Source organism: Panthera pardus, unplaced genomic scaffold (genome assembly GCF_024362965.1).
Source record: "Panthera pardus isolate Hobbes unplaced genomic scaffold, ASM2436296v1 HiC_scaffold_25, whole genome shotgun sequence".
NCBI classification, from domain to species: Eukaryota; Metazoa; Chordata; class Mammalia; order Carnivora; family Felidae; genus Panthera; species Panthera pardus.
In genome coordinates this window covers 46,148,862-46,176,123 of record NW_026526821.1, presented here as the reverse complement: position 1 = coordinate 46,176,123, position 27,262 = coordinate 46,148,862, and the positions used below count along the sequence as shown (strand labels likewise).

General features: G+C 42.0%; 1 protein-coding gene across 1 annotated transcript in view; it reads right to left on the bottom strand.

Annotated features, from left to right (window-relative positions):
• The window catches only part of KIZ (kizuna centrosomal protein), a 143,298-nt gene that overhangs the window by 5,830 nt on the left and 110,206 nt on the right, over positions 1 to 27,262 (bottom strand). Inside the window, exons 8-11 of the mRNA XM_019462377.2 lie at positions 25,265 to 25,430; positions 24,063 to 24,128; positions 9,918 to 10,022; positions 6,917 to 7,013 (exon numbers count right to left, since the gene is read on the bottom strand). Of these exons, the coding sequence (XP_019317922.2) occupies positions 6,917 to 7,013; positions 9,918 to 10,022; positions 24,063 to 24,128; positions 25,265 to 25,430 (434 nt within the window). The remainder of the gene's footprint in view (positions 1 to 6,916; positions 7,014 to 9,917; positions 10,023 to 24,062; positions 24,129 to 25,264; positions 25,431 to 27,262) is intronic.

Here is a 27,262-nt window from a genome sequence, read left to right as displayed (position 1 = left end):
ATAGGCACTAAAATTTGAATTTCATAGAACTTCCAGGTCAGGTGTCATGCAACATCATTCTTCTTTGGATTTCCTCCAACCATTTAAAAATGTAAAAACCTGGGTGGCTCGTTGGTTAAGCGTCTGACTCTTGATTTCAGTCCAGGTCATGATCTCATGGTTGTGAGATCGAGCCCTGTGTTGGGTTCCATGCTGAGTGTGGAACCTGCTTAAGATTCTCCTTCTCCCTCTTCTTTGCTTCCCCTCATCCCCCAAAAATGTAAAACCCGCTCTTAGCTCGAAGGTGTACAAAAGCAGGCAGAGGCCAAGACCTGGCCCTGGGGCCACAGTGCACCGAGCCGGTTGAAGAGGTGACACTGCCATACTTACAGCACACCAAAGGGTCTGCCTGTCCCCTGCATGGTCTTTCATGGGTAACTCTTAGAATCCAAGATGGCAGACTTGATTTTTTTTCCCCAGAAGGTTACAATTAGATTGGAGGTCCTACTTCAAAACAAACCATTTTCAGGTAAAACACCACAGACAATGGATTAAATTAAAATGTGACCATGTTCTGCTGGCCTCATCATAATGGGACAATGACCTCTGCAGAATTTCCCAGCAGGTTAGGTATTTTTTTCCCCATAGCTGTACAATAAATACCACATACCCATGAAGGGGATGCTTAATTTACCTTTTGCCATATTGGCTTTATCACATATCTTCCCTCTGTCTACCCATCAAGCCATCTCATTTTTTGATGCTTTTCAGTAATTGTTTATGAATTCCCCTGCTATTGATAAACCAGATTAGGACAACTCTAATCAAAGTCACTTTTGTTCTCATCCTTGCTAAACTTAAGAAGTCAAGGTTGGTCAGGGCCTTAACAGTTTTTATTCGAAGAGCAGCACCTGGCACCCACGTGCACAATCCACAATCGTGGTGAAACAAGGTATCACTGAAATTATGTGTGTCAACTATTCATGTTATATGAGCAAAAGGCTAATGTAGCTAGGAATACTTAGTTAACACAGTCAACATAAATACAAAATTAGATGGCAAGGCCTACTGTAAGCATGAAGTTTTGCTTTGTGGAACTGGTAAGTAGAGACAAAATGAGAAGTGGAAAACCTATGAGCTTCTAAGAAACCCATTATTAAATTATAGCAGAGCACTTATAGATTATCCAGCGCTTTCACTGTATGGGTGGTGGGGCCCAGAGAGGCTGTGAAGGCTGTGCTTCAAGACACACAGAACTGTCAGATGGGGGTGGGGGCAGACGAGGACAGAGCCCCCCAGCACATGGATGCTTCCCAAATGCAAACACCTGTCTCACCTCGTGAGATGTGGTCAAACAGCAGGGTGGAGAGAACCTGGGTTGGGGCAGCCGGTCCCTGTCCCAGTGCAGGACTGCTGATGGGAGACAGTGTCAGCTCTGGGGCCAGACAGCCTCTACTCCCTTGATGCTCTACTCTGCTCCCTGTGTGGCCCTGGGCAAGCTCCCTACCTCTCTGAGCACCCGTTTTCTGTCTGCAAAATGGGGGAAGTAGGCCTTCGTTGCAGTGTTCTGGTAAGTATAGAGAGAATCCTGCTTGACAGCCTGGCTACGGCAGGTGTGGGGGACTGGTGCTGCTCACTGTCACAGCATTCGGGTGCACAAAGGCATGTGCTTGGTTTGGTGATGGCAGTCATGGGTTCTAAGTGAAGGTGACAAGTACTCTGGCACAGTGGCCAAGGAAAGGGAAAATGTGGGGACAGAGAGAAAGGAAACAGGCCTGAGATGCATGAAGTCTCCTCCTTAAGGAGCCTGGTGGGCAGGAGCACTTGGGACGGGGAGGACACAGGGAAATGGCCTCTGCCAGGCCTTGCACAAGCAGGTCGGCAGAGCAATGGTTTGTTCATTCATCCATTCCCTTACTCATTCACTGTCTCATAGGTCACACTACACATCAGCTCTATGCTGGGCCCGCAGCAACAAACAACACCCATTTGATCTCTGTCTTTGGGCCTCTCATGCTCCAGTGGGGAGACAGATACCAAAATAACTGTGACACAAGCCAAAAAGGGCAACTGTGGGGTAAGCTGAGAACTGACAGCAGAATTAGGGGGTAACGTGCAGGCCCCTAGCACATACCAAGAGCCCATGTCAAGTTCAGGGCCAAGAGCCAGATATCCTTTTACCAATAGACAGGACAGCAGTTAGGTGAGGACCCCAGTAATGCACTGTATGAGGGTGCATGCCCAGTGTGTTTCCTGGAAGCCAAATGCAGGGTGCATGATTGGAGAGGGTGCAATCGAGGTTGACTGCAGGAGTCTCCTTTGGGAAATGTGTGTGTGCCCTCCCTCTCCTATACACTCATGCAGAGACCTTTGTGGAATGCATGATTTCCTGCAGCTTGGGTACGTGATGCCACCCAGAGGTGAGGGCATCTAAGACAAATGCTTGAGTGAATGTGGAGCTATACACAGAGGTTCACTTACTCAGCAAGTCCAACAGTTATTGAGCACTGGTAATCAGAAAAGCCCTCCAAGCCCCCAGTGAGGAGCTCACAGTGAGGGGAAGGTACCTGCAAATGGCTACAATCCCTATGCTACAGATGATGGTAGAAATAGCCATGGGGCCACAGGAGGGGTGTCTTGTATGACCAGATCCTTTGCTTAGGAGACTTTTAGAAGGTTAATAGTTAAGCCCTGACAATCTAGTAGGCATCAGCCAGGTGAAAGTGTGGGGCAGAAGCATTCCAGCAAAAGAGCAGGAATAGAAGCTGGGGCTCATGACATAGCTGGTTGTATGAGGGCATGACATGAGGCTGTCAAGTGGGCACAGGGACATGGGGGAGCAGGCTGGAAGGCGCTGCAGACTGTAGGCCATGCAGTGCTTGAGGGGGGTATGGGTAACAGAAGCCCTTGAGAGACTCACAGCAGCAGAGGTGCAATAGTCAGGCTAGGATTTCAGACACTCATTCTTGGCCCTGTGGGAGGAGGAATCTGGAAAATAGCAGACCTGGGGGATGTCCTAATATTAGTAACACAATGATTCTCAACCTCATGGTCAATACTGTGTTGAAGGAAATAAGTATCCACAGCCTGTCAACAAACTACCCAAGTTATTGTGACCTTGAGGTCATGTCAGTGGAGTCTGGCAATGAGACTCTGAGGGTCCTGCCAAGAGCAGGGGTCTATGGGATGGGAGCTACTAGTGGGAAGTGTCCTTCCTGTTCTAGGGTCTTACTATATAAGACTGAAAATATTAACTAATGAGAAGATGTGGTCTCTAGACTCCAAATTCTGTAATTTTTAATGATTTTGACTGCTAGCTAAAATCGGTATTAAAATGTCTCAAATAGAATCTTCAGCTACAATTTTGCTCAAGAGACATATATTTCTGAAAAATAGAAGGCATAAAATTATTCAGGAAGGAAAAGAACCCCATGAGTATGCCAACAAATCTCTGTAAATTCTAATTTTAAGGGCTGACCAAAGGCTGAGACAGTTTTAATTTGACAAAGTCCGAGCGCCCCCTGATGGTTAGCCAGGGACCCTGCAGCAGAAGCCTTTTTTCTTTTCTTTTTTTTTTAAACTGCCTGGGGTCAATTTGCTAACTCCTTCCCTTCGGCTAATCTAGCAAGTTACTGTTCTTTCATGCTCTGTGTAGAAAAAAATAAAGTAGGTGGGTCTATGAGGAGAACACGTAGGATATTTAGGCAGCTGCTTATTCAGTAGGATTTAAGGCGATTGCAGATTTGCTAAGCCAGAGACGGAGAACGGGTGCTTTAATAAAACCTAAAGGACTTCCAGGAATACCTGATTTTTATTTCACTGGTATTGATTCCGTGCAATCTTTGTATTCTCCCAAGGGAAAATGGCCCAGTGATCAGGCAAGGAGAGAGACACGGCATCAGCTGCGGCCAGGCGCCCTCCGCTGGCCACTCTGGTGGTTGCAGGGTGGACACAAAATGCCACCCACAGCGGCCCTGCCAGGGTGCCATGGCTGGGTGACTTCTGCTACCTTTCCCCCAGGCAATTATGTTGCAAGCACACATCCTTTTCTTCGGTAAAATGTTATCTCGATCCAGACGGTAAACTGAAGTTACATGGCAGGCTGTTAAAATATACTCTCCATTGAATAAATGGATCCGGGAGCGTGAAAACCGCTTCCTGGGGAAGGTAAAGCGAGACAATGTTTGCAGAGGAGAGGAAGCTCTGGCATGCACCCCTGAACAAAAGGGAACAAGTGGTCTTTACTTGGAGAACGGCTTCCTATTAGGACTCACTCCTTCGTACATTATGCCTTTCATCCCCACTCAACCACAAAATGATTTTGCTGAAGCAAATACAATGGTAGAAAAAGATTTACACTGAAAGAATCTTTAATAATAAACTGTTGCCGATCTGCCTACTTGCCCGTGATTTATAATACAATAAACATCGGATTCTATTACGGCTCATGCACTGAAGCTGCTGCTCGGAAAAACGGAATATGAAAGCACCCGGATCCCACCACCATCACAATGAAATGAGCATGGATAAATGTGCTAAGAGTATCTCTTTGCATCTTTTATAGCTGGTGTGTATTAATCTGTAACGCTTATTAAGAAAGTCATTGCTATGCAAAACAGCACCCAATCCCTTTCTCTGGCTTTTCAACAGAGTGCACTGTTTAGCCAATAGGACGGACCCTCTGGCCCTCATTCTGCATTCATCACAGGCAACATTTGCACAATGTATCTCTCAAAGGCGGCTGAAAAGAAGGCCTTAATACTCATGTAAACAACTGCAAACCAATTACTTAATGAATCAGGCCCACACATAATGAGGTGCAGACAAAGAGCTATAAATGCATTTTTGCACCCAAGCCGCTGCTTTAAAGTAAAATCCCTCAGCTGTAGTTTGGGCTTAACTAGCACATCATAATTATTGTCTCTAGGACATCAGAAGAAGCCATTTTTTTTTTTTTTTTTAGGTCCAGCAGGGTCTTTTTTTTTTTTTTTTTTTTGAGGTTGCTCATCAGCTCACTGACAAAATAGAGCAAAGAAGAATTTTTAAAAGTGCTACAGCAGCACTGCACTGTTATGTTTATTCTCAAGTACTGGGTTTCGAGACCACTTGTAAAAGCAATAAAGCACGAGGAGTGACTGCAGTAAGTGGGATCCTTAAATGTAAGCCTCTAAGAAATTTCAGTGAATCCAGGCACAAACAGCAAAACCAGAGCTCTCCAAAGCCCAGGGTGGTGTATTAACAACACCAAACCCAGCAAAAGAACTAAACCGTAACAAACAGCACGCCAAACCCACACACTCAATGCCCAGACCTTTTTCATCACTGGATTATTATCAAGTGTCTAGAACCAAATGTTCCTTGAAGACCTTTTTTTTTTTTTTTTTTTTTTTTCTTAAAGAGGGTTATGAGATTACTCATGATTTATTTAGAAAATTAATTTCATGCAGGAGCAATAGTAACACAAGGTCCCTGCCTCAAAATGGATGGGGAAGAAAGTATGAATTTAGTTTAGTGAAATATAGACACAAGACATGAAATTACCAGGCCGAGAAAACATTCTTTGGGTCTAGCTGCTTTCTGAATGTATTTTAACATTGCCTGAAGAGTATATACATATAAAGACAAGTTCAAGAAGAATTGGGTTTTTTAATGCCTCTAAAATATAATGGAGATGACCATTTCCAACGATCTTTTAACAACTACAGGATGTGTTAGTGAGCCAGATGGTAACAGTGAGTGCTGACACCTACCTGTAGAACTTACTGTCTTTTAAAATACCCTTTAAAAGACCTAGAACTTGAATTTACAGGATAATCAAAAATATATAACACTTGAACATTCTTCCCGTCCCATAATTCATTTCCTCCCACTTCTTTCGAAACCAAGGATGAAAACCCAGGTATTAAACATGCTAATTTTTGGTAACTACATGAGTAGTTTTCTAAAACTGAACTTGTCGGGTTTCGAAAAGCAACAACCTAATTTTAGAAAATCCATCTCATTTTAAGATATTCCAGTCCTAAAAATAGTATAATGTTTTTCAAAATATAAGTGAAAATAGGATTTTTTTTTTTTGATTTAAAAAATACTACATTTCCGGATCAAATCACTTTATATTATGGGATATTAAAATTTTGTCAGGGCAAGTTAATTCTAATGTAATGTAAGCATCTAAAAGACACCTTTTTAATGAGAAATGTTATTAGAAAAGGAAATTTGTGCAGTTTTAAACAATATGCAGCCAAAGCCTAAAAGGCAGGTATTTCCTCAGACAATTGCTTTGATTCCCATCTATATATTTTTTCCGACCCAATGCCATCGCATGGCTAGTATTTTATGTCGATGACAAATCCAGCACACAACTCACCAACTCACTTACATTGCTTGAAAAACTTATAAGAGGTGCTGGGGTTCAGCAAATGTTGGATACATCTTGTTCTTTATGGACAATAAGCAAGGAAGTATCAGAAAAGGGAAGAATAATCTTGCCCAAATGCCTGGTGAAAAAGAGGAATACAGAAACAAATACCCAGCAATTGCCAGTATATATATCAGCCGTCTCAGAAAGCAGAAACGGGCCACTTTATTTCTTTTAAGGCCCGATGTTTTCTCTCTGCCCTTTTCCGACACCCTCCATTGTGTGGTCTCTAAGCAGCCCTACTGCGAGCAGCTGTAGACGCTAATTTGTGGTTCACTGAGGTGTCAATTGAGTCTTAAACCAACGAAACAACAGCTGCAAAACAATACTTGGCTCTCTGGCACAAATATTTTCAAAGGTAGACTGGAGTTTCAACTGTTATTTTAGATAAACAAAAAACCAAACCATAACCTTCCCTCAAGTCACACAACAAAATAATATGCAGCCAGAGTTGCATTCATTACGGAGTGACAGTTCTCATCTTGTGACCGCTGTTCAGAAAGGCTTTCACGACTTTACCTTGACAAAGGACTTCCTTCGCTCGATGAAAAACTAGCCTCCGAGGCGATTTTGTTAGTTGTCTTTGTCTTGAGTATACCGCTGCCAATGTTCAAACCTGCGATAAGCACAAACGTGGAGAGTGAGTGCTGGCCGCCATGCAGCAGAGAAATGCACTGAATGAAGAAGCAGCCTCACAATAACTTTGGTGAAACAAACGTCGACGGGGGAAGATGCTGTCCAAGCCACAGAAGGCAAAGGAGCTTCTGAGGCAAGGAACAACATGTTGGCAGAATACTGAAAGGAAGTGTGTGTGCGTGTGGGTGGGTGGAGGGGCTTCCTGTGACATGCAGAAGCCACAAAAACGAAAAAACAAAATCATTCAAAGACCTCAATTTTAAATGACCAAGTCACATGTCTGCACATATGGGTCTCTCCTATGACACTAAATGCTGATAATTTACCTTGTTGTAACACATGGGCAGTGAGAAATCACCAAAATGATGGGTGCTGGGAACCAGGTCTCAGAACAGAAATCACTGACATCCCAGGATGACAGATACCCCTCTGCCAAATCCTCTCTCTTCCATCTTGTGGGGAAGAATGAAACTCCACTGAAAGCCATCAAGGCCACTCTTTAATCAGCCTGAAAAGGTTGATGGGGAAGATGACAATCCACCTTTTCTCTGGAGCAGGGGAACCAGACCATGCCCATGGTACATCCAGCTTGCAGGGCAACCCTCACCTCATCTCCTGGGTGCCCTTGGATGTCAGCTACCAGTCTGATTCTCAACTGGTGGTCACTGGGGTCATGGATAGAGAGTGCATGGGCATCGCTGGGAAAGGCACTGGCAGAGTTTCTGACCTGTAACCTGCCTGTCTCACAGAACCTCTGCAGCCAAGTGATCCCCTTAATGAGGTGTCCATGTTTGCCCAAAGAGAGTCCCCCATGCTTAACAAGACAAGGTCTTCTCAGACATGAACATGAAGGCACAAGGTTTAAGTGGCTTGCCTTAAGTGGTCCAGAGACACAGCATAAGACCTATGAGCAGAAGTTAATTGAAACCTGAATTTCTTCAACAGTTAGATGAACTCTTGAGTTCAGGGTCCACAGCGCTACGGCTACCTGTAACAACGCTGTGAGGTCTAATACGGGTACGTGGCTTCCATTTCCCTTCACTGTCCCATCCCACTTCCTGCTTTTCTTTGGAGCTCAGAGAAGTCCCTAGGCTCGGAGTAAGCATGAAAGTGAAAAGGTAGCCGTGACCAAAGGTAAAATAAATACAAGAAGCAATGTCTAACTACAATGACAGCCAGGACCATCAGAAGCACCTCTGTGAGCCCAGTGTTAGAAAATATGGAATCTTGCAAAGCATATAGTATAATTGTGAGGGTAGGTGAGGAAATTGGATCTAGGGCTGCTTGACTTGATACAACCTATCACTTCACTTATGAATAGATTAAGAAATGAATATATTAATTATTACTATCTTAACAGTACCAAACTGTTTAATATACATCCAAGGGACTATAACTTATGTCAAACTTACTTATCCTTTGAACCTGTCCATGGAACTATCATGAATATACTTAGCAGAAACAGACTTGTGGAGTCCCCTTCCAAATGTGTGTCTGCTAACAGGCTGTACTGTTCTGAGAGAGACATCACTGTCTTGGGGCCTCATTTGTAAAATAAGGGGTTGGATAAATACTTCCTAAGATCCCTCTGGACTCTAATACTGTGACTCAAATGTGAAGAAGGTGATGAAAAGCACAGTTGCAGGTTCACAGTACTGTATCTTTCCATCCGGGTAAAGGCCCTGCATTATACAGCAAGGTCTCATGTTTGTGGAGTTCAAATAATAACCACCATTCTCCTAAGGGCTTTTCTCTAACAGGCACTGTGCTGGTATTTAACCTGCAAAGACTCACTGAATCCTCAAAATAGCCAAAATAACTGAATTTTACAGTAACTGATTCTAATACTAATATTATCTAGGAAATAGCTCTCCAAAGACAGCTAAGTCTGATACACCGTAAGTATGTCCCTCAAAAGAAAGGTCTGTCTCATGAGACAACTGGGCAACTTGGATATGGACTGGAAATTACATGATATTAAAAAATCACTATTCATTCTGTTAGGTGAAATTATGACACTGTGGTTTATGTGAAAATAAGGTCAATTAAAGTATACTTTAATGCATTTACTTTCACGAAGAGAGCTGAGGTGACTCCAACTAAAAAAAAAGGTACAATAAGATAAAAACTGCTGAAAATAATAAAAATACAATAACACAATATATGAAAACAAAGAAAGTTACAGTTGAAGGAACTACATTTAAACTTAAAATTTAGCTTTACTGGGATTTGCAGTATTTTTATTTAAAGAACCAACATTCTAAGGAGGGAAGGTAGCCCAGCCTGATGCTCCCACTGATGATTAATAAACTGGGAGGGGGCGCCTGGGTGGCTCAGTCGGTTAAACATTCGACTCTGGAAATCGGCTCATGTCATGATCTCATGGTTTGTGAGTTTTGAGCCCCACATCAGGCTCTGTGCTGACAGTGTGGAGCCTGCTTGGAATTCTCTCTCTCTCCCTCTCTCTGCCCCTCCCCTCCTCAAAGTAAATAAATAAACTTAAAAAAAATGAGAGAGAGAGAGAGAGAGAGAGAGAGAGAGAGAGAGAGAGAGAAACTGGGAGATATTGGGAAAAGAAGGAGTTTGGGGTGTTTCCAGTGGTACTTAGTGACAAGTTACTATCATGACATACCAGGTAGAATCCAAGGGACTGTTTGGGCCATTGCCATGCTGGGGGCCTGTACATATCCAGGAGGGAAGACTTCCAAACTGTTGTTCGTTAAGAACTGAAAAAGTATTGGCTTATTCTGACCTGATGGCAGCTTATTACAAAGCAAACTCCAGAAACCTTCAGAGGGCGACCACCCTTGCTTGAACCAGGCACTGGCTGCCCTCCTAGGTCCCCTGGATCCTCACTTTGAGCACTGAATATGCCCTTGCTTACCTGACAGTTGTATTACAGAAACATCCGCTTTTTGGAATCTGTCTTCAGTGTGATTTATATTATCCTGAAGGGTAGACTGCTTCAGCAACTGGTAGGCTTTTGTTTCTACAGATTAAAAAGAAAGACACAGATAACTGGAAATTCACATGCAAAAGAATAAATTTGGACCCTTGCCTTACACCATACACAAAAATCAATTCAAAATGGATTACAGACTTAAACATAAGACCTAAGACTGTTAAATCCCTGGAAGAAAACATAGCAGAAAACTTTTAGGACATTGGAGTTGGCAATGATTTCTTGGATGACACCAGAAACATAGTCAAGAAAATTAAAAATGGACAAGTGGGACTCTAACAAACAAAACTTTTGCATGTCAAAGGAAAAAATGAACAGAGTGAAAAGGCAACCTACAGAATGGGAGAACATAATTGAAGTAATATATTTGATAAGTGATTAATATCCAGAATATATACGGAACTTCTACAACTTGGCAACAACAACAACACAACAATGACAACAACAACAACAACAACACAAATGACCCAGTGAAAATGTGGGGAAAGAACTTGAACAGACATTTCTCCAAAGAAGGTATACAAAAAGCCAAGAAAAGATGCTCAAAAATCACTAATCATTAGGGAAATGGAAACCAAAACCACAATGAGGTAATCAGGTCTGACCCATCAGGATGGCTATTATCAAAAGAACAGAAAATAACAAGCGTTGGCAAGGATGCAGAGATGTTGGAATCCTGTGCACTACTGTTGGGAATGCAAAATGGTGCCACCATCATGGAAAACAGTGTAGAGATTCCTCAACACATAAATAGAACTACCATATGATTCAGCAATCCTACTTCTGAGTATATATCCAAAGGAATTGAAAGCAGGATGTGGAAGAGATACCGGCACATCTGTGTTCACTGCAGCATTATTCGTAACAGCCAAGAAGTAGAAGGAGCCCAAATATTCATCAACAGATGATACACAAATGTAGCATATACCTACAGTTGAATATTAAGCAGCCTTTAAAAAGAAGGAAATCCTGACACCTGCTACAACATAGATGAACCTTGAGGGTATGACGTTAAGTGAAATAAGCAGTCACCAGGAGATAAATACCATATGATTCTGCTCATATGAAGTATTGAAAGGAGTCAAAATGATAAAAACAGAAAGTGGAAAGGCGGTCACTGAGGGCAGGGGTGAAGGGGAAATCAGTGTTTAGTGGGTAGAGTATTTCAGTTTTGCAAGATGAAAAAGCTCCAGAGATCTGCTGCACGACAATGCGAATGTATTCAACACTATTGAACTGTACACTTAAAAATGGTTAAGATGGTAAACTTCATGTTATGCATTTTTATTCACAGTTAAGAAAAAAAAAGGAGAATGACCAAACATCGCAATTGGTCCATGACAATTCAAGTTTGTGCCTGTTGTCCCAGTATAACTATTAATAGAATCCCCTTTTGTTACCAAATGTTTCCTTATTTAGATGGTGACTTATGTGGTCACCCAAACCAAACACAGTGTATTGGCATAGTCTGGCTACTGACTCAAGAAAAAAAAAAAACTGTGAGGAAGAGTAGAACACTGATGGGATAGTTGATGATACTGATACATTATTATTAACTGTTTTAATTGTGGGGAAAAAAGACACATAAATACAGAAAATTCTACTGCCCAGAGAGGTTTCTTAAATTCCTCCTGTGATGATACTTTAAAATGCATGCAGATTATTTTCTTGAACTGTCACTTTTTAGAAATTCTGAAGACAAACAAAAAACAATTTAGTTGAACCCAGGTTTCAAAACTCGAAGATAAGTTGTATGAGTTTATCTGAAGTGGCCAAATTCCAGTCATTATTTTGAGTTGGTCTGTGGGTAGTCTCAACATCATAGTAAAATGGTTTCTCTCCTCTTTGGGCCTTGCAGAAGCCACTAGAGGAATGAATCTCAAGAGACAGAACTGATTTCCTTGGTTTCCTGGTCCCTCCAGAGCACTCCTCACCCTGGAGTGAAGGGGGACCAGAGGAGAGGCTGGGTGGGGACAGGAAAGTCAGGAAGACTAGCAGCCACAGGATGAGCTCCAAGGCCCGCAGCTGAGAAAATCGAATCTGGGCTCATCGTGCGGACAGAGTGTTTGCAGGGAGCAAAGCCAGGCACCCCTGAGGGATCAGCAGCAGCACAGACCTGGCTCAGGTCCACTTGACTGAGGTTCCCACAGGGCTTCTCATCGTGTCTGCTGTGAGTTAATGTGGGGACGACTGTTGGGAACAACGACAAATAAAAAGAACCCGAGTGACACAACCTTCTGTATCCCCTCAAGTCTCAAGGATACCTGAATGAAACTGATAGCACAAACATAACAAAACAACATCCATGGCTGTACCTTCAACGTGGCCACAAAATAAAAGGATTCCTGCTGTCAGCACTGGGGGCTGGCAATCAGCTGCATCCCTGTGTTTGCTGGCTCCATTTAAGAACTTAACCATGAGGCCCTTCTTACTGGATTAAAACTACCATCACACTGAAGAAGAAGAATATAACTTCTCTTGCCCTACTGAGAATCAAGATAAAAATAAGTATTGAAAATGAGCATCATATTTTGGAATGTTAAATGATATATAATTAAAAATATGTACAGATCAAGGACTCTTAACTCTGAAAATAACAAATTCTAAGGCAACATTTTTTTTTAACACTGCTGGATTGTGAACACACTGGAAGCAGATTTAGTACAGAAAACACCAGAGGCAGTGGATGCAGAATGGGAAAGTATTGTTTTGTGTGATGCGTGTGTGTGTGTGTGTGTGTGTGTGTGTGTGTGTGTGCATGCATGCGTGTGTGAGCTGCCCTGGGACAGAAAGTGTTTTTTGCTATAGGTTAGTCTCATTGTCCTAGGATGGCTTCAATAGGATGGCATCATAATACTCTCTAATTAAAATCATCACGTCCATATTACTCCAGACTTGTAAGGTTATTTTGGAAGAGGGGAGGTATTAGTAAAATCAAAGACAGAGCATCTGGATTCTAAGTAGGTAAAGAATCATTGTAAAGGAGGTGAAAATGCACAGTTTTGTGTTTACTATATAAAAACTTTCCAGCCTTTAGGATACGAGTCCAGAGCATAATGACCATATGCTATTTCTGCATTCAATTACATTTATTTGGTCAAGGAAGAGATAGCAAAGCCAGACATTTAACAACAACAACAGAACACAAAGATTTTGTTTCCTGGCATCTGGAAACTTGAAGTGGGGTTTTCTTTCAGCTGCTGTCTTAAGTGAATCATTTCACCCCAATGAGCTGGCTCTCCTGCTCCTCAGAAACCAGGAAAATGTGTACCTTTTATTTTCAGCTTGAAAAATGGCAAGCTAGTAGTTGAGAGGTAATTTCAGATTTGGGGGGATTAAATGTGTGGTCCAAATATTAGTGCTGATATTGTTACTGGTCCGAGTCTAGCAAGGGAGAAATGTAAAGTGGGTTCATGCTTAGCAGTAAGGGGCCATTTTACTACTCTGGAAAGATAAACCATTTCCACGTTATGTGTACTTTCTATTCTGGTTTCCTTCCCTTCTTCTTCTTTTTAAAAATTGGGGTGTAGTTGGCATACAACATTATGTTAGTTTCAGGTGTACCACTTAATGATCTGATAGTGTATATATTGTAAAATGATTATCACAATAAGTCCAGTTACCGTCCATCACCTTACACAGTTACACTTTGTTTTTTCTTGTGATGAGGACTTTTAAGATCTACCTTCCCTTCCTTCTTGAGGGACTTGGGCTCTGTGCTTTCAACTTTACACCAGTATTGGAGAGAGATAGCTCATCTCTCCTGTTCTTTTCAAGCAGAACCCAACCCCCTTCCCAAACACAAATCCTTGTTGGTATTTGATCCTTAAACCTCCTGTGGCCCTTCTCTGAGCAGGGTCATCGAAGCTCGCCTGGAAAACTTTTATCTTAGATGTAGCTGCCCTGAACTGAGTGATAGAGGGAGGGTTGGCAAAATCGAGCTGGGGGCTGCTGGGCACATCGCCTGCCCCATCCCCATGTGTGATTCTTCCAATGGTTTCATGGCAAAGTGAAGCTTAAAAGGTAAAAGGATTAAATGCATTCACTTGGAGGAATAAACACCAGAGACACCAAAACAGCTGGAGGCATTGGAGCAGCCAGGCGCGTGCTGCTGGCTATCAGGAAGTCTGTGTTGGGGATCAGACACTCAGAGCTGGGAGTCACTTTCCCATGGCATGTTCACATCCTTATTTTAGCCATTAGAGCTGCAACACACAACATATGAAGGGCTGGGAGTGGACTCGAAGGCAATTTGGTGAAAAAAATAATTAGGGGAGGTTGAAGGCTACAGAGCCTGTAAAGAAAGAGGGGAAGAAGGGCTCAAGTCCATAGATACTGCATACAGACTGGACAGGGTGGGACCATAAACGCAGACACTTATTGGGGCCGAGCAGGTACCATACAGAAGTAACTCTGGCGTAGTGGGAACAGTGGGCAGGGGAGCGCTGTAGCAGGGCTGGAGCCCTATCCACAGGGGACAGCTATTCTCTGGTGACAGCCAATTGCTGCCAGTTGGGAGAGTGGGCCAGACTTCTTGCCAGACTTCTGGCAAAATTAAAAAAAATGTTTTTAATGTTTACTCATTTTTGAGAGACAGAGACAGAGTGAGTGGGTGGTGGAGGGGCAAAGAGAGAGAGAGAGAGAGAGACAGAGAGAGAGAGAGACAGAGAGAGAGAGAGAGAGAGAGAGAGAGAGAGAGAGAGAGACAGAGAGAGAGAGAGAATCTGAAGCAGGCTCCAGGCTCTGAGCTGTCAGCACAGAGCCTCACTTGGGGCTCAAACCCATGAACCGCAAGATCGTGACCTGAGCTGAAGTCAGACGCTCAACTGACTGAGCCACCCAGGCGTCCCTGGACTTGTCTTTTTTAAAAAATAAAACACTGCACGTGTCAAACAGAGAATACCTGTAACCTCAAAACTGAAAGGCAGTGAACAATTTTTTCTTCACTGTGTAAGCACAAGAACCCTTAGAGAAAAACTTCAGCCAAGGGATACAAGTTTGATGTTAGGAAAAGCTTTTTTAGCTGAAAGTTGATTGGAACATATTATCAAGGGGGGCTGCAACAGCTGTATGGAGATTTTTAATGAGCCATCTTTGGAGGCAAGACTCTAGTTTTTGCTAGGGGTGCTCCAACAATTCAGACATCCTCTTGGAGTGGTTTAGAAGGTGAGTATATCAACTTTATAAAGCAAAAGAGCAAAAGTTACTGGCATGAGGTTTGTGGCAACTAAGGCCCAGGCATTCCTGGAAGGAAGGGAAATAAAGGATCAGGCTGTTAAAAGTTGCACTGTGTTGCCCAGCAAATTCATAGTTACTTAATGAATGAATGAAAAACAAAGAACAAAAAGTAACAAATGTAGAGGTTCGAGTTAGCTGGCTTAAACAAGGTAGGGGCAAAGTTCATATGGTTCCAAAGGATAAGACTTTAGTTTTCCCAACTGCAAGTAAACTTTAAATCTGCAAATTGGAGGCCTGGGTGGCCCCTTAAGTCTTCACTTTCCAGCCTGTGACTTAGAACTCCAGAAAAATGTTTCTTCCCATTGGTAATGTCAGACTCTCAGGAAATTATTGAGTAGTGCAAACAGTTTGATAAATGTTTCTAAAGAATAGATTTGAATGTTCTGGCGTACACAGAAACAAATACACATGTGTCCTCAAGCTTTCCTTTCTGGGTCTCTCAGTCAAGCATCCATTGTATACTCAAATCTGTGTCAAGATTTAGTTTAAAAAGTAGAAAATAGTGGAGGTTTAAAACATAAAACATGGCAAGAGGTCCCAGGGGGTTAAAATCTATCCTTGGTGATTAATTCCAGAGCAGTGACACAAGATAAATATATTTTTTCCTACTTTGTTACATATGCTGGCCAAACCCAATCATGTCTTCCTGCAAAGTGGTGAGGGATCACTGAGACTGTGTTTTTCTTTTGACATGCATTTTGTGTCTAGAAAATGGAACAGCAAGGGAAAGAAAGAGAAAACATGCTGAATAAAGGGAGGTAGGAGATGATGTTGGTGAGAAAAGGAGAAAGAAAAAGCTTCAACTTCTTATGGGTCGTTCTCTTTTATATGCAAATGTACACCTGCTAAAATACTTCTAAATCTACGAATAAAAAGAAAATATCTGATGAACAAGTGCTTTTAACAACCCATTACAAGAGCCAGATAAATGTGGGGTTCACCAGCCTCGAAGGGGTGTCTCCGAGGCAGAGAGTCCGCCCAGGGCTTTCGCAGAAATCCCCCATGAAGAAAGGGAAGAGCTGGGCCCGGAAAAGGAATAACAAAGAGGGATGCAAACAATACTATCACTCCGGCTAGAAAAAACGACCTTGAACTGACAAGAACTGGGCATCTTCGAGTACAGAAGGATAATTACTATTCCCATCTGAAGTGTGCAGTAATTTTAAAATGAAATTTGAAAAGTACTTTCCATCTGCTGAGTTTCCCACTGCTATTACTCACATATTCCTACACCCATGCAATTTTCCCCCCGCCCTGTGCTAGATGTGTGGCTGATGCAGCAAACCCAGTCATCTTTGCAAAAGAAAATAAAAATTGGGGGATGCATTTCTAAAATTAATTCTGAAGATAAAGATTATCGCTTAAAATTCAGAATTATTCGTCTAAGTGTAATCTGCTCAAATGAATATGAGAGACTATGAGGATATGGGTGCTTCCATGATCTGAAAATACAGAATACTCATTATATTTAGGATTTTTAAAGTTAAAGGCCGTAAGTCTATGTGAAGGTGAGACATACAAGGTTGGATCCATAACTACAATCGCTTTTCATGTCTAGATTTTCTGCCATTAACCTCACTCCATCAGTTGTCCTGGGCTGGTAAACCATTGCCAGGGAGAAGGCTGATGCATACAGAAGAGAAGAAATGCTGGATTCAGCTGACTTGCCTGGAGCTGCTTCAGAAAATAAGTATTTACATCACATTCTTAAATTCTATGGAGCAATTCAACAATTACACATGAAAATAAATGGCAGGCTTGAAACTGCCCGTTAATGAATGTTCCAAAACCGAACTGAAACACTTCTGCTGGTATTACTTCCCATGTAAACTGACAGCTCTAGTGCCTGCCACTTAACACTGCTCAGTCCTGGGAGGTGAGTTTTCAACTCTGAAAGTCATAGAAGCTTTAACTTTTCAAAGACGGCACAATCTGATGAGGAAGCTGTATTTTATTGGCACTATTTGTTTTTCAAAACAGTATTTTTAGTGGCTTTGCAGGCAATGATTTATATGAGAAGAATCAGAAATAAAGACAGTACTATTATTATTTCATCATTTATAGTAGGACCAAGAATAATTGCTGTATAAAGATGATCTGGATGCTAGAAACATAAAATACACAGAAAACCCCTCCTCATCCAGTGTAGTGAGTTGAAAAGTATCTCTCCCCAAATTTATGTCCACCCAGAACCTCACAATGTGGTCTTCATTGGAAACAGGTTCTTTGCAGATGTAATTAGCAATGGACCTTATGATGAAATCATCCTGGATTTATGTTGGCCTTAAATCCAATGACTGGGGTCTTGGTAGGAAGAGGAACAAACAGAGACAGAGAGAAGTCAGTATGAACATGGGGCAGAGACTGGACTGATACTGCCACATGTCAGGAGCCATCAGCAGCTGGAGCAGCCATGGAAGATTCTCCCCTGAAGCCTTCAGAAGAGCACAGCCCCCCTGACACTTTGATTTTAGACTTCCAGCATCCAGAACTGTGAGATAATACAGTTCTGTTGGCTTAGGTTTGTGGTACATTGTTATAGCACTCCTGGGAAAATAATACACTCCCTGTTCCCCAGTTTTATTGAAATATCTAAAGCCCAATCTCTCTTCTTTCTCTTTCTTCACTTGAGTCTCTTGTATAAAATGGCAGTGTTTCACCACCTGACTTGCAAGGGCTCTCTCAGCTTTGAGACCCCCTGCTCCATGGTCCTCAAACTTGGGAGACCACCTGGGTCTATGTAAGACTGATGCCTGGGTCCCACCCCCTCAGAGGTTCTGATGTCACCGATCAAGGGTGTAGCTGGGGCATGGATGTGTAAAAACCCTGCATGGGATTCTACTGCACAACCACTGAGAAGAATTTCTCTAGGCTCCTATGAGTTGATTACCTTGAAGGCAGGAGCATCCAATCAAGAGCACTCTACAGAAAGATATCTTTCATTCTTTACTGACCACTTTAAATCAACACCACCACCCTCAATGTCACGAGTGAGGAATATTTTGCTCTAGCAAGCAATAGGCAGTAGGCCCCATGGGTGAAGCCCCAGCAACCTGACCCCTACCATATAGGAGGGCCATGGGGACTGCACTGGACAGCCCAGCAGCACATAGCAGGTTCCCTCGGTTTTGCACGAGTTGGGCGCTCCCTGTCTCAGGTACAGCAGGTAACATGTCTTCACATGACTTTTGTGCATTTCTGGGACAGGACAATGAGACACACTCGTAGAAAAGTCTGAGCAGTGGAGGTTGTACTCTGGCTGCCAGCAGTTGTCACTGCAGTCTTGTCTTCCAGGAAAACTCTAGTCACCAGCGACCACCTGGCTCTTGTGTGTTTCCAGACCTTTCCCAGTGTGATGAGAAACTCAAGTAATCGTGTTTTGGGAAGCAGCGCCCAGAACCCCAAGTGGCAACCTTCAAATCTATGCTGACCTCCCACAAAGCTTTTAAATGGACGTACCTCAGTATGACCTTGAATATTTCAGCTTGCCAAAGAATATCAGTGAGAAATGGCACAGTCAGGCAACCACTTTCAACACAGCTTGACCAAGAGAATTGGTGTCAAAAGAATGAGAGGCTGAATGGACATTCTTAGAGGCTTAATCCTCTTGAGATAAAAGCTGAGAGGCCTTTTCACATGGAGCTTAAGGAGATGAGTTTTGCCAGGATGGGCACGTGGGGTGGGAAAAGAACTGGTGGAGTGAATGACTGAAAGAGATAGTATTCTGGCCTGAATCAACAAGCATTAAAGAAACTCCTTAATACTCTCATTTTTATTCATTCATTTGACGAAATAAGTACCCACTGTGTGCCAGATACTGTGTTAATGGATGGGTTTTTATGAAATTTAGCATAAGCATGCATTACTTGCTGAAAAACTCATTTACCCTGCAAAGGTAAATTTAGTGCAAATACAAGGAAAATTCCCAATGTGGGAAATTTTACTCGGGGGTACAAGCTGTTCAGAGGGAGACTTTCTCTCATAAGGTAGGTAAGTATCACTTTAATCCTGGCTTAAGTGTTTCAGGGAAACACTGAGCTGAATATCCAACTACTGGCACATAGTCTCAGGCCTAAGTGCACTCAGGCTCGCCCCTCTTTATCAAGGGCAGACCTCTGGTACAAGCTATGCCCGGAAAGCCTCACAAGCTGCCCACCTCTCTAGGTCTAACATAAGGGAAAGGAAACACACGGCTTTGTTCATCAGTGCTCTCAAAGCATCCTTTGCACAGCTCCTCTTTCGCTGGGATACACACTGACATTTCACTGACCCAGACATCCTGATGCAGTCGACTCCAACATAAAAAGAAATTGGAAGAGTGGTGGGATGGAAGGAGTTCAAGGCTTAAATCTTAAAGTTTGTGTTCAAGATCTAACACTCTAGCAACATGGCCTTGAGCTGGAATCTTAACCTTTCTAAATTTCTGTTGGACCATCTGTAGAACAAGGCACTGATGTTTACCTCACAGGGCTGTTATGAAGATTGGGGGTGACGGAGGCTTAGTGAGGGCAGGGTCGCATGCAGTCTTTTGCTGTCCTGGTATTTCCAGGATGCAGCCCAAGTAAAGATGCAGCATGCATGCAAATGAGAGACTACTTGGTGTACACAAAAACCACATATTCACTGATATTCAAATTCATCTTTGATTTCTACCTGGATTCTTTAGTGTGAACAGCCAGACTAATAGAAGGAGCAGACTGCATTAACAACAGCAGATCATACAGGCTATGGATGTGGGTGTGGGTGTGTATGGAAGGATTTCTGTGTAAATTTAAGCACAGATTATGGGAGCCAGAGTTATGAAACTCACACTCTCCCAAATGATGATTAACAAAGCAGATGCCTTCAGAGTGACAGCAAATTCTTTAAAGATGAGCCCCCTTGCCAAGAAAACCTGTGTTTGAGAGTGATAAACAAATAAGAAAAGGAAAAGAGGAAATGAGAATGGTGGTACACTTGATTCCTTCAATATGGACTGAGGATCACAGACTTCTAGCATTAGAAGGAATGTCAGCATTCCCAGAAACAGGAATCCTTCCACAGAGCCCCTCTAGACAGTGGGTTCCTGCCATGGTTCAACCACCCGGCAGCTGGAGGACACACTTGCTTTTGCTGAAATGAAGAGTGAGGAAGTTCTTCCATGGCTGAGCTGTGAATTCCTTCCTGCAACACTCACATAAGGGCCCCCTGGGCTACATTCTGTAATTATGCTTGATAAATGTTTGGTATGTGGCAGCCCCACAAATATTTAAAGATAGCTTTTGTGCCCTTTTCAAGTTAAACTTTCCCAGGACCCTTGTCATTCTGAAAACAGTTCTATTTCAGAGCTTCCCACCCATTCTGCCCAGCTTCCTGGTGCCTGCCCTGAATTTTGCCTCAGCCTCTCTCTTTACTACATCTCTCCTGAGATGGCTGTAAAACAAATAGTGTCACACAGAGGACCCACGCTGAGGAGGAGCACTTTGGACTGACATAAGTTACTACTGTAACCTGCTGGTTGTCCATTTGGGGAGCATTTTAACATATAACTAACATATAACTTTCAATCATAACATCATCTAGGTTTACTTACACTAAAGCAGCCCAGGGTCTTATTAGAAGCTAGCTTATCCATGAGGGATGTTCCCACAAAAAGGAACCACAGGAAAACACTGAAGATAAATTTAGACTGCTGAGAAAACCAGTGTCCTCACTAGACTTAAGGTTTTAACAAACGTTTCACATATATGTGTGTATATTTGTATTTCCCAAAATGTGTCTCACAGAACATTAATTCTGTAGGCCATTTATAGGAAGGATTCCATTTTCAGATAGGAGATTATTTGAAACTCTAAATTCACACTTTTAAATGGTTCATTTACAGGGCGCCTGGGTGGCTCAGTCTGTTGAGTGTCTGATTCTTGACTTTGGCTCAGGTCATGATCCCAGGATTGTGGGATCGAGCCCAGACCTGGGCTCTGTGCTGAGCATGGAACCTACTTGGGATTCTCTCTTTCTTTCTGCCCCTCTCCCTGCTCACACGTGCTCACTCTCTAAAATTAAAATAAATAAATTGTTCATTCACTGAAAGTTCTAAAAGTCTTTAGCAAGCTCCAGAGCACTGTGCTGGCTGTAGAGAGAAAGAGGGGTCAAATAGGGTTTGGTCACAAAACACGTATTCCTTGACATATCTTCTGGGTGGAGCACTGCACAGAGCAGATTTGGGGAAATGCTGCATCAGCTCATCAATACCTGTGAGAGCACACCAAGGGAAGACTTCTCTGGTGATGAAGGACCCTGCAATGTCCTCAACCGTGGGCACCTCAGGCTTATGGTGCATAAGCCCTCACAGAGACATCCGGCCTCCACCAGGGAAAACTCCAGGAACTACTTCATTAACTTCTTCATGGGACTAAGTAGAAGTTCCTAAAATATCATGGAACTCTCCTTAAGATTCTTTTTTGATAAAGTAAACATCCTTCTGGAGTCAAACCATCCACTGAGTTTTCAAGTGGAAATTTCCTGCAGAAACTAATTTAGCAGTACTATGCAGAGTACTGTCTATGAGAAATTATGGCAGCAAAAGGCTTGGGTGGGTCTTGGTCCCAAGTGGTTACTACAGTTCAGGAGGTAGCATTCATGTATTGAGTGTGTAGTACATGCTTGGTGCTTTCACACACATGACCTCATTTCAACTTTAGGACAATTTTTCCAGGTAGTATGTCTTTCCCAATACAGAGGCTCAGAGGGGTGGAGAAATAGAGCAGGGAGTAAAGAGCTGACATAGACAGCTGATGCCAAAGCCCAGGCTCAGCTGCCACATCTCTCCCAGAGGACAGCCCCTGGAATATTCTTTTCCTTTGGAATACTCTAGAAGGAATGCAGCTCATACAACAGGAAAGCCTCAACAAAATTATTATGAAGGGGGTGGCGGACTGTATCTTAAGCCAAACAGGACACCTGCCCTACTCTACCAAAGGCCAAATCTCCAAATAATTATGCCAAAAGTCACAAAGACCTAATAAAGAGAGGATGGTCAAGAACTTGGAGACTGAACTAATACAATGTTATATGACAATTATATCTGGAAAAAAATGAAAAAAAAAAAAGAACTGAAGATCAAAGTAACTTCAGTGACACATGGTACAATATAGTATTAAGCAGAGCCAAGGTGCCTGAGGCCCTCAGACATCAACTTCATGGGAAGTCTGGTGGGTCTCCACAGAGGAGAGTGTGGTAGCCAGGACAGAAGGCAATGCTCAAACAAAGTCACTGGCTTTGCAAGTTTTTTTTTTTTCTTTCACATTTCCCAAGTTAGTTTATGACTACTACTTTGGCATAGAACCAGGTGCAAGGCATTTTTTTTTTAACTGCCAACTATCAATGGGTCAATGGCATGATGATGGAATTGCAATTTCTTTAAAGATCCTAATGGCAAATAATCCTTGTTACCTCTAGGCTTGTCACACCCCTTTCTTCAGGAAGAGGAGAAAATTTTGAAAGCCCAGTATTTAACTATCTCTTCTATTCTAAAGAAAGTCTATGAGAAAATACCTTCTGCATTAATTTGGGGAAGAGTCATCTATATGCAAGGGATGATTCCAAAGAATACTGGAGAAGTAAGAATGGGTAAGTGGATCATTTCCTGGTTTCCACCCAATAAGCCTTGGTCATTTCATCTGAAATAACTTCAGGGGTCATTAGATACTTGTGCATTCAAAGGTAAATTGCAAAGGAAAAGCATCTAAATGACTTCTTGGTTATTTGCAGTTTGGAATCATCCATACTTCTATTAATAAGAAGAGACTCTACCAGAGTTCTCTCAAAACGAAGAATAAGAAAGCAATAAATATCTCACTGGGAAAAGGTTTAAAAGAAAAGAAAACCTCTGCATTTTGGAGTGAAATATTATCTGATGCAGAATATATACAATAATTGCTCTACTATAAACTCCCTTTGCAAAACCAGAGTTCATCACAGAAACATGGGCGTAAAAAATTAATCATGAGGCCATGAATTGTATTGCCATAAAGGAAAGCCATTCTTTTCTGCTTATAAACAACAAAACTACCACATATGCAGATGCATGCCTCAGTACCTCCGTGCAATGGTGTATTTACTTGTATAAATATTTAAAGTCAGACCTTTGAATTTCTAATGAAGTAGGACACCACTTTACAAAATAAGGTACTAGTAAATTTAGATGTACGACAAATAGAACTCTGTTCAGAATACTAATTGCTGCTGTTGATATTCTAAAACTAAAAAAAGTAATGATATTCAGATTCCATATAAACAAGCCTAATACATGTGCAGAAATCTTAATAGGTCTTGATGAAGCCTTACTGCTAAAATTGTTAAATTATCAGACAGGCTAACCACCTCCTATTTTTGGTTAGTTTTAAGTTATCAGAGGTACAAGACAAGCTTCCCAGATGGCATTTCCCCCTCCCTGCTCTTATTTTAATAATACACATTCAATTATCACAGGAAAGAAAAGAGTAACATCAGAAACATCTGTAGTTTGCCATATAATGACTGGGTGTTCCCCATGGAGACTGACCTTGTCACCCAGACGCAGGTGCTGAAAGGCTGTGTGATGGGGGTGCTCACATGTGTAAATGTAAGACACGATTATGAAGAATTCAATAGACACGGTTATTTTCCACCTTAGTTTATGTTAACGTAAACTCACACATCCTGCTCTTACAATTTAATCTCCTGCTCGAGCATGTAGCAGTTGAATATCCTTGCTCTTAGCGGAGTCCACAAACCACTAACCTAGAAGGTTCTGATTACATAATAAGGTTGAATCCTGTGTTTGAAACTCACAGGCGACCGTAACTTTACCTGTGATGGGGATCTTTGCTGCCACGCTTTCTTCCCTGGTCTCGTCTCCACAGCCACTGGAAACTTCTAAAAACAGAACACATGATGATAAAAGTGTATTTCAAGGATATATTTATGGAGTAGACCTTCGTCCTTTTATTTTAACTGCCATTCCTTTTATTTTCATTGCCTCTCCATGTCCGTTTTTTGATTAGTTTATTTATTTTTTTGTCTGAAATAGTACTGTTTCTAAAAGGAAACTGATTCTAAACCAAAAGTTCTCTCTATGCTGTCTTCAAGCAAAATAATTTAGCGTGGCATCTATCAAATTCAAATGGGGCTTAAAACAAGTAAGCTTCAGGGCGCCTGGGTGGCGCAGTCGGTTAAGCGTCCGACTTCAGCCAGGTCACGATCTGGCGGTCCATGAGTTCGAGCCCCGCGTCAGGCTCTGGGCTGATGGCTCGGAGCCTGGAGCCTGTTTCCGATTCTGTGTCTCCCTCTCTTTCTGCCCCTCCCCCGTTCATGCTCTGTCTCTCTCTGTCCCCAAAATAAATAAAAAACGTTGAAAAAAAAAATTAAAAAACAAAACAAAACAAGTAAGCTTCAAATCCTGCACATGTATATCAACTGCTGAGTATGTCCTGAGCAACTCACAGCTCTCTTGGAAATACCATCACAGCAGTTTACTGGCATGAATTGACAGTAACACTAAAATTATCACAATTTCTGGACACTAAACATTGGCTATTAAATTTGGCAGGCATAAATTCAGATTCTTGGTCATCTGTTTAGACTTTTATGAGGTTCCATTACAATTAAAAAGAATGTTTACAAATTATGAGTAAATTTTACTAAGTGATATCAAAAACTTCACAGTATTGTATGGAATCATTTTAATGGAATCATCTTCATCTTTGTGACACAATCAAAATGATCTACTGTCAAGAGGTTAGTTTTGCTAAGATTTCATTACTTATGAAAACTTATTTTGTTGGAAATTCAGCAGAACTGCAGACCTACGATTAGGTTTTCCATTCCTGTTAGACTAAAGGAAAACAAATACATTTACTAAAAGGTGGCTTAAAACAAGTAAGATATTATGCATATTAAAATCAGAGGTATTCTCTGGTCAGCTTAATTTTATACGTATACCTTGAGAAAGAGGGTGTTATGGTGACTTTGAACGCATTTCTTCTGTGGACAGAATTTGTAACAATAGTTACCTTGTTCCCTTGTACGAACACTGTTGAGCCACAGAGTGGGCTTTGCTTCCTTTATTCCACTATTGTCATTCAGAATAGATGGCAGACTGCAAGATGATTCATTACTGTGAATAGCTGACCTATCATCACACTCTTCTGTAAGGGCTTTTTTCAATAATGCCGTTGCCTACAGTGTTTAAAAGAAAGCACAAAGAAATAAAAACAAACTCTAGTCACATTACCCTTGGTCTCAAAAACCCAGTCTTCAAATGTAATTTCAGGTTAAGCTTTACTTGGGATTTAATTTGCTTCCTGACATTTAACTGAAATTTAAATGTCTTCAAGATAAGACAACATCTGATTATTTTCCAGCATAATTTCTTTACAACAACTTGCACTTGCAGTGACACCTTTTTTGAGGACTTACAGAATGCATAAGTGTTGACTCGTGAAGTATGTATATGAGATGTGAGCATCTCTGTTAATCTGGGCTTGTTTATCCAAGATTTACTCTTTCATTGCATGAATCTGTTTTTCGGGCATGTAAGACAGTTGGGTTTGGAAAGTAAAAGAGATCTGGAAAAATGTGACCTTAAGATATCCCCATCCTTCTATTTTTATTTATTTATTTATTTATTTATTTTGAGAAAGAGAGTGAGCATGAGTGGGGGAGGGGCAGAGAGAGGGAGAGAGAGAGAGAATCTCAAGCAGGTTCCACACTGCTTGAGCTCAATCTAATGAACCATGAGATCATGACCTGAGCCAAAATCAGGAGTCAGACACTCAACCAGCTGAGCCACCCAGGTGCCCCAATATCCTCATCCTTCTAGAAATGACCCCTGAACTTCCCCCAAACGGGAAGATTACAGAAAAACTTTGTGGCTAAGGAGGATATACTAAAGCAAAAAGAGAACTAATCTTATTCTAAATCATAGTCTTCAATCAAGGATAAAGACACTCTGCACTTTGCCCCTCAGTCTGCTGGGGAGCTTGGGAAACTTGCCCACCACACTGCCTATCTGTTTTCAAAGGGCCCTGAAATGTCTTACCTGTATCAGCTCATGCCTCACGGGCAGGCAGGTGGCACAGATTTCATCATGGCCAACTTGAGCAGTGGAGAACAAGTGGCAATTAACAGGACAGGTTAATACTCACGTCTATTCGTCAGGTCAGCACTCTCCTCCCAAGAAATAAAAATACACTGCTAACAAGAGGTAACCAATGATGACATCACCTCCTGCCAGAGAATATGTTTTTACCTCTCTTCCTACTTAGAACTGATGATTTGCCCAGTCTTTTGGCAGAGGAAAACGAGGTGGTGGTGCTGACCTATCACTGGTATCAGACAACAGGAGTAAACACAGGGTGGTGTTGAACCCAACCTGTGGGAAATGAACACAAGACTCTAGAAGAGTGGAACTGCACAAAGCCTCACAGGTTATCTTTAGTCTAAGTGAAAAGTGGTAAAACCATAATTATCTAGTAAACAAGAGGGAAGATAATAATCTTTCCTTGTGATTAATATGAAAGAAAGTGAAGATGCCCTGACAAAGGGAATTACTGAGGCAGAACATGGAAGATCTAGCCCTGTGAGTTTGGCTTGGAACATACTTTGAGGTCACTGCTGTCAGCCTTGACATTCCTGCAAGGTTCTTGCCTTCTGCCTTTCCTAGGACCAGCTGGCCTCCTGGACTCATGCCCATTACAGAGGATTTCTATGATTGTAGAGGATTTAAGGAGTTCTGGCCTAACTTCGCATCAAGTTAGACTTATAGCAAGGATCTGTCTGTAGTCCACTTCTAGTAACCAGGTGCTTTTCCTCTATTTATTTAAATTAGTCCTTGATTTTACTCTTACTCCAGTTATGGTAACTCTGTACTGGGATGATCTGCACAGTATCTGTGCTTCTGCAGACTAGAGTTCAGGTGTAGAGTCCTGTTTCCAAAGCTCAAGCGAGAGCTGGTTCCCATCACTGGCTGCCATAGTGCCCTAATTCCAGTTGCCTACATGGACCACTGT